This window comes from Melitaea cinxia, chromosome 29, assembly GCF_905220565.1.
Source record: "Melitaea cinxia chromosome 29, ilMelCinx1.1, whole genome shotgun sequence".
Classification (NCBI taxonomy): domain Eukaryota; kingdom Metazoa; phylum Arthropoda; class Insecta; order Lepidoptera; family Nymphalidae; genus Melitaea; species Melitaea cinxia.
Window position 1 is genome coordinate 6,350,617 of NC_059422.1, and position 6,529 is coordinate 6,357,145.

A 6,529-nucleotide genomic window follows, 5' to 3' on the forward strand; every position below is an offset into this window, starting at 1 on the left:
TGTATTACACGTTAAATATTAAAAAATTAGAATGAATAACGGATGCCATGTTCAATGTCAAGAAATGTTAAGTAAAAGCTATCGCGTTTGTATGTAATTCAACCTTAAATTAATTTTCTATGTGCCCATTAAAAAAATCATTAAATCAGTATTTGAAGTAATATAAAATATATCAGTACGAGAACATAACATTTTTTAATTTTTTTTGAAATATATTGAGTAAAGGATTAAGTCTCTACAACGGTGTACTCTCTTGTCCCAATTAAAAAAAAAAAAACGTACGAAAAAAAAATCGTCGACAATGACATTTCATCAACGCAACGAAATGTCGCCTCTGTGTATTTTTAACACTACATACAGGTAGTGTATAGTATCAATGATTACTCGGGAACTTTCAATAATAATCGACGCGTATAAAAGACCTAGCCGGCAGGAGTACAGCATTCAGTAGCTCTCGAGTAGTCTGACAAAGAAGTTCACGATGAGATTTCTGGTGAGATACCATCTTATCAGTACCACTTATCATATAATAAACGATAAACGAACCTTTTAAAAAATCGTTTATTTTATGATAACTTTATAAAGAACCAATTATTTTTAAGCTGTTACAGATGTTTGACAATTAGTGCAATATGGCGGGACATTTAAATTTTATGGATTTTATTGACGATTAATTAATTAAAATTAATAATTCTCTTGTCATTAAAACTGCACTGAATTGTTAAATATCAATAACAGATAAGTAATTTAGATTTATTTTTTTAATTATTTTTGTGTATTTCTTTTAATATTTCATATTTTTTATCTGTTAGACTTCCGCTTTACTTTAATAGACATGTCAGTTCATTTTGTAATGTACCTATTAGTAATACATGATCTCAATATGTAATTTATATGTTAAGTACATTCTTCAATCTTGTTTTACAATTTTTTGTTCCGCGGTTTTCAATACTTTTAACGTTATGTTATTTACAGAGCTAAAGCCTCAAGATTTTTTTTTCTATGTCAATTGATAATTTTTTTAATAATTTTCATCCCCTTAAAACTCAAATTATCACACAGCATATTTAAAAGAATTTTCAAATATATACTAAAACTATGATTTATATATAAAAAGGACAATGTTAAGAGTAACTATTACCAAAATTAAGGGCCAGTTTCATCGGTTCTCGATAACGCTATTCGACGGATGGTGGTATCCAACAGATAAAAGTTCATCATGAATTTTGCTTTTTCACCATCAAATTTCGATTTATTTATAGAATATTTCTGTTCATAAATATGAATCTCGACCTTGTAGTTAATTGATTGAGGTGAGAAAGGTCCTAATAGCCTATTCTACCTCCGGCTGTTAACGTCTATTCGTAACTTATATGCAGGGTAAAATTTATCCACAACTGATGGTACAGGCCCTAAAAGTTACAAAAATCCACCCGTCCTCATAAACAATATATTTTATTACATTGGTATGATTCATTATTGCAATTGTATAAACTTTATATAGAGTACGAAATACCAGGTAGAAATTGTAAGGGGGTCGCGCACGCGCTCTGCATACTAGTTGGTGGTCAAGGGCAAAGATTATTCAAGAGACATAGTCATTAAAATTATGCAATAGATTTTCGTTCTTGTAATACATAAGAAGATATCTCAAAACAGGCTAATTTTTTGTTCAATTAATATTTTCTTTCATTATTTCAATGTAATATCAGTTAATGTACTATTAATTATGCCATGCTAATTAATTATTTGATTTGTCAGAAATGCCAAAAACACCTGATCCTGTTTTACAACTTAAATTTGAGATATATCAATCCACCCAAAGTAGCTTTTGTATGCCCTTCACAGATAGTAATATTTTACTTACAGACAATTACATATATTTTAATTATCAATAAAATCTTATAAGCGATCATTATGACAAACGCGTAGCCTTAACGACACATGAAACCATATTAGAATCATTTCATAAGGCCAGAAGTCGATATGGGTTTACAAAATATGCGCAAGGTCGTTCTACGAATAACTCGAGAACATTGTGGCGGTATATTTAGGACGTGACTTCGAAACTTCCTAATATGCTATACTATAGATTTTTCGGACAAAAACTAATTACTTGTTTCTTAAAACTATTACATATTTGGTTAGCTATGATATTATTATCAATATGTCTATGTATATTTCCCTATCCTCGTTTTCTTCTAATCAATACTTATCTGTTAGTAAGATAAAATTGAAATTAAAAGAATAGGATTATAAGAAAAAACAATTTATATTAAACAATTATTAAAAAATAATATAATGATGACAATGATTCCTCAGTAAAACTTTAACGAGTATATCCTTGTTCTCCCAACAGATCGCTTTCGTTGCCATCCTGGGCTATGCTTCGGCTAGCGCCATCCTCGCCCCCCTCGTGTACGGCGCCAACCCCGGCGACGTCCAGGCCGCTGCCATCGACGCGACCGTTGCCGCTCGGGACACCGTCCGCGCCATCGGGGAGGGTCAGGCCCGCGCCGCTGAAGCCGTGATCCAGCACAACACCGAGGCAGTCCGCCAGGTTGCCGAAACCAACCGCAACCTCCACGAGAACGCTTACTGGGGTAGTTTAGCCGCTTCCCAGAACTACGTCGCCGCCGCTCAATCTCAGGCCGCCGCTCTTGATGGAGCCGCCGCTGCCGCACGCGCCTCATACGCCGCAGCCGGTTACCCATACGCCGGACTGGCTTACGGTGCCGTGCCTTACGCTGGCCTCGCCGCCTACAACGCGTACGGCCTCCCCGCTCTCCGCGCTTGGTAAATCACTTAAACAGCGATGCACCGTTCGGGAGTGCTCTCGACGATGTTTGAGGAAGCGTCCGAACGCGGCTAGCTGGCGATGGGAACGTCTGCGTTTAACGCAGGCGTTGTCACCCCAGCTAGTTTTCCGATAACCTCATGATATCAAAGGAACCCGATTGCTCAATGGAAAAACAACAACGGTCTCAAATTAACTCTCTTTGTACATAAGCGAATCTCAAGCCATCACTGCCAAAGTGTAAATAAACACATTACAACAAAATTGAATCTGTTTCATTATCCGCAAACACTGGACTACTTCATCCGGAATATTTCTAAATAAATTAATGCGAACATTTAATTTCTATTACTTTTATTACACATGGGACATGAAATAAGTACTGTAGCAATTATTCCTTGTTTTAACGCTAAAAAATAATTTTAACAGAAGCGACAATCAAAAAGAAGTCCTTAATATTGTTAAAATATAAGTACACCGTATACACAACATAATTATTAACCCAATACAAACAAAGCTTAAAACTGCTGAGCCTGCCTCTTCCTCTGATGCAGGAGAAAAGTAGAATAGAATTTTGCAATACAATAATATTCTCAAATGTAATTCAATTAATCATTACACACATTGTTTAACTACTACATCACTCAATTATAACTTTTCACAGCTGATTTTCTCTGCATTTCTTTAAGATTTTGATTGAATCAAAATTAACACCAACGCCTTGCAACAGACATAATTTTGATTTTGACTGACAGTTATCGTTATATTTTAAACACCCTTACTGAAATAATATTAGAAAAAAAAAATGATTTTTTTAACACTTGGTAAGTTTTATCTAAGTATTGTATTATATCTAATCAACTTTTTAACGGCATTAAATTTACTTTTAGTGTTCACATTGAGAGGTAATAAAACAATAATAAGCAACCATATTCAACAAACACACTTGGTAGCCTGATCCTTAAGATTGCAGTTTAATACCTACTTGGTAATATTCTTATTAATAATATTAAGTTCGAATGAAAAAAAAAGTGTCTAATAAAAAATTTGTCGGGGACGGGCTAACATTACACTGCGACTAATAGGAGCGGAGCAGCAGAAATACAAACAAAGCTTTCGTACGGATGAAACCGCGGGTGAAAGCTGGTGTATATTTCTTTTGGTATTAATTTGTGGCTTAAATAGATCGTTAAATTTTGTCATTTATTCCAGGTATGATAGCCATGTTGGTACAATACACATTGCAAGCGGCCATCAACGATAAACACGCATTCAACGAATATCCAAACGAAGAAATGTATTTACCTGTCGATTACGAATCAATCAATAAAATCCTCTACGATATACATTCAGATCCAAACCTCAGAAGCGGACAGAGAATAAAAGTAATAACATCACACGACACAAATAATAACAGAGATAAAAACGACAAAAATAAAAATAAAAAAAGGAAAGGAAAAGAGATCGAAAAATACGAGGACGTACAGAAGCTTGCGTTTCCATTCCTAGGATTATTCACATTGGGCAGTATTGTGTTCGAGTTGTATAAAACTTTCATAGGCTAGCAACTAGTGACATAAAAAGAGTCATTTTAAATTTTAATAAATAATGTAAAATTTAAACTATATAACAAAACGTATTTATAACAATTTGTGGCGGCATCTATCTCGCGACATACAAACTACGAGTAGACAAAACTGACGTATCCTACATCGCGATATCAAAGTTATCAGAGCGAATGAATATATATATAAGAAACCGAAAACCGTGGGGGCAGTAGCCCACCAGACACAACATCCGTCTGGTCGGAGGATCCTCCCTTTGCAATGGCGGATGTGGAACTCAATACAATTTAAAGCAAGTATCATAACATGAAGTATCTGCATCTCTCAAACATTTACAAATATCCATCTTAAGGAAAATTGTGATTGACATATAATAAAAACTATCTCAGAAACTGTCTTTTTATTAATTTTCTGAGTATTAGAATGTAAGGCGTAATTGCGGAATCTTTCAGAGAACGTGTAGTAATATATCCGAAGTAGAAGCGAATTTTAACCATTTATTTAATGGATAAACATCATTTTATATTTACTCAGTCTATAAAAACGCGAATGGGTTGATGTTGATGGAAAAAGTGACTGATCAGGGTAACTGATAGATAAAGGCGCGCTCACGGATAAGTAAAAATTAAACTAATAATTTTGCAACAATTCTTTATTACATAGTATTTTCACAAATTTATTATTTCATATATGAAACGATTATTTAAAAAGTTAGTAAAAATTTTCAGAATTTTTACCAAAATTAACAAAGGAATTTCATTTCGCGAGTTCTATAACGTCGTTAGTCTTTAGCGTTTTAAGTGACTTCAAAAAAAGAGGAGATTTTCAATTCGGCTGTATTTTGTATATCTGTTATCTCACAACTTCATACTAGCGATACCCAACTAGTCGTAGTTGTCATGTCGTCCCATGTAATCGAGATCTGACGAGATGTTTTTTACGACTACCTACATTGTATTACTTGTGGATTTGAATTGAAGTCGATTCTTTTTTCTTTTGCCAGCAAACAAATTATTATGAAACATATTTCAAGAATTTATTATAGAATTATTAGAAAATTTACTAAAATAGATTATTATGACTAAAAATTTTAAAAAATTTGAGCGTTTCTTTCTATGAACTTAGTATGAAATCATTAATATTTCAATTAAAATTTACACACAAAAGTTTTCATACTTATGTTTCTAATTATGTAGTTACATAAACATAATTCAATTTTAATTTGTCATTTTTAGATACGCAAAAAGCTTTACATAGGACCATGTTATGAGAAAGGCACACATTATAATATAGTGTGCCTATAATATAACCCTGAGGTAGACAATTTTCTGTCGACACCAAATAAATATATAAAACTATACTTTTACTATCAATCTTTGATTTAAAATAAATACTAAATCTTTTGCTAATATATATTATGTTACTAACGAGGCTTTTGATTCTCGGTAAGGTTATTTTTTTTTACATTTAATCAATATTTTCACTTTTATATATTTCATTTGTACTTACGTCATCATATATAGATAGCAATGCAATAAACTAAGTATTTGTTATTTAAATTTTTATATGTGTATGTTTAGCTGTATTTCTGTGTTTACTTTATTACTTGTAAAAAATGCGATCTTTTTAACTTTATACAATAATTATATTTTTACTTAATTTACAGTATTAGTTGTATCAATACAAACTGTAGTAACCGCAAACAGAGATACAAATATCAATGAAGACGAATCATATTACGATGACTACAACGTACAGCGTTACAACAGCGATGGTGATGACGATGTTCAAACAGCGCCTATTTCGGAAAACATACTACGATTTGATAATATGGATTATGATAAAATTTTCGGATCGTATCTTGCACTATCGCTATCCGAAGACCTCAATCGTATAATTGAAGAGTTACCCAAACAGCATATAAAGTTAAATCACAAGATTGATAAAGTGAATAAATCAAGAATAACTAAAGATTTGATAAATTCAATAATGTCGTCTTTGAAAGATTTTCTGATTTTACTTGACGAGGATACGTATAGAGCTAAATACTCATCAAAAAATAGTGTCTGAAACAATGTGACGTTTTATTTTTAGAATATAAGTGTATATCATAATTTTGTCTAAATATATTAAAAAGAAAATTAAAACACTAATAAATAAATATGAG

The 6,529-nt window shown here is 32.4% G+C and overlaps 1 protein-coding gene across 1 annotated transcript; it reads left to right on the forward strand.

The window, feature by feature from the left end:
• Window positions 1-387: 387 nt before the first annotated feature.
• On the forward strand, window positions 388-3,139 carry LOC123667945 (cuticle protein 1-like). The gene is made up of 2 exons (XM_045601773.1): window positions 388-493; window positions 2,360-3,139. The coding sequence occupies exons 1-2, from the start codon at window positions 482-484 to the stop codon at window positions 2,798-2,800; spliced, it is 453 nt and encodes a 150-aa protein (XP_045457729.1). The 5' UTR covers window positions 388-481; the 3' UTR covers window positions 2,801-3,139.
• Window positions 3,140-6,529: the final 3,390 nt, after the last annotated feature.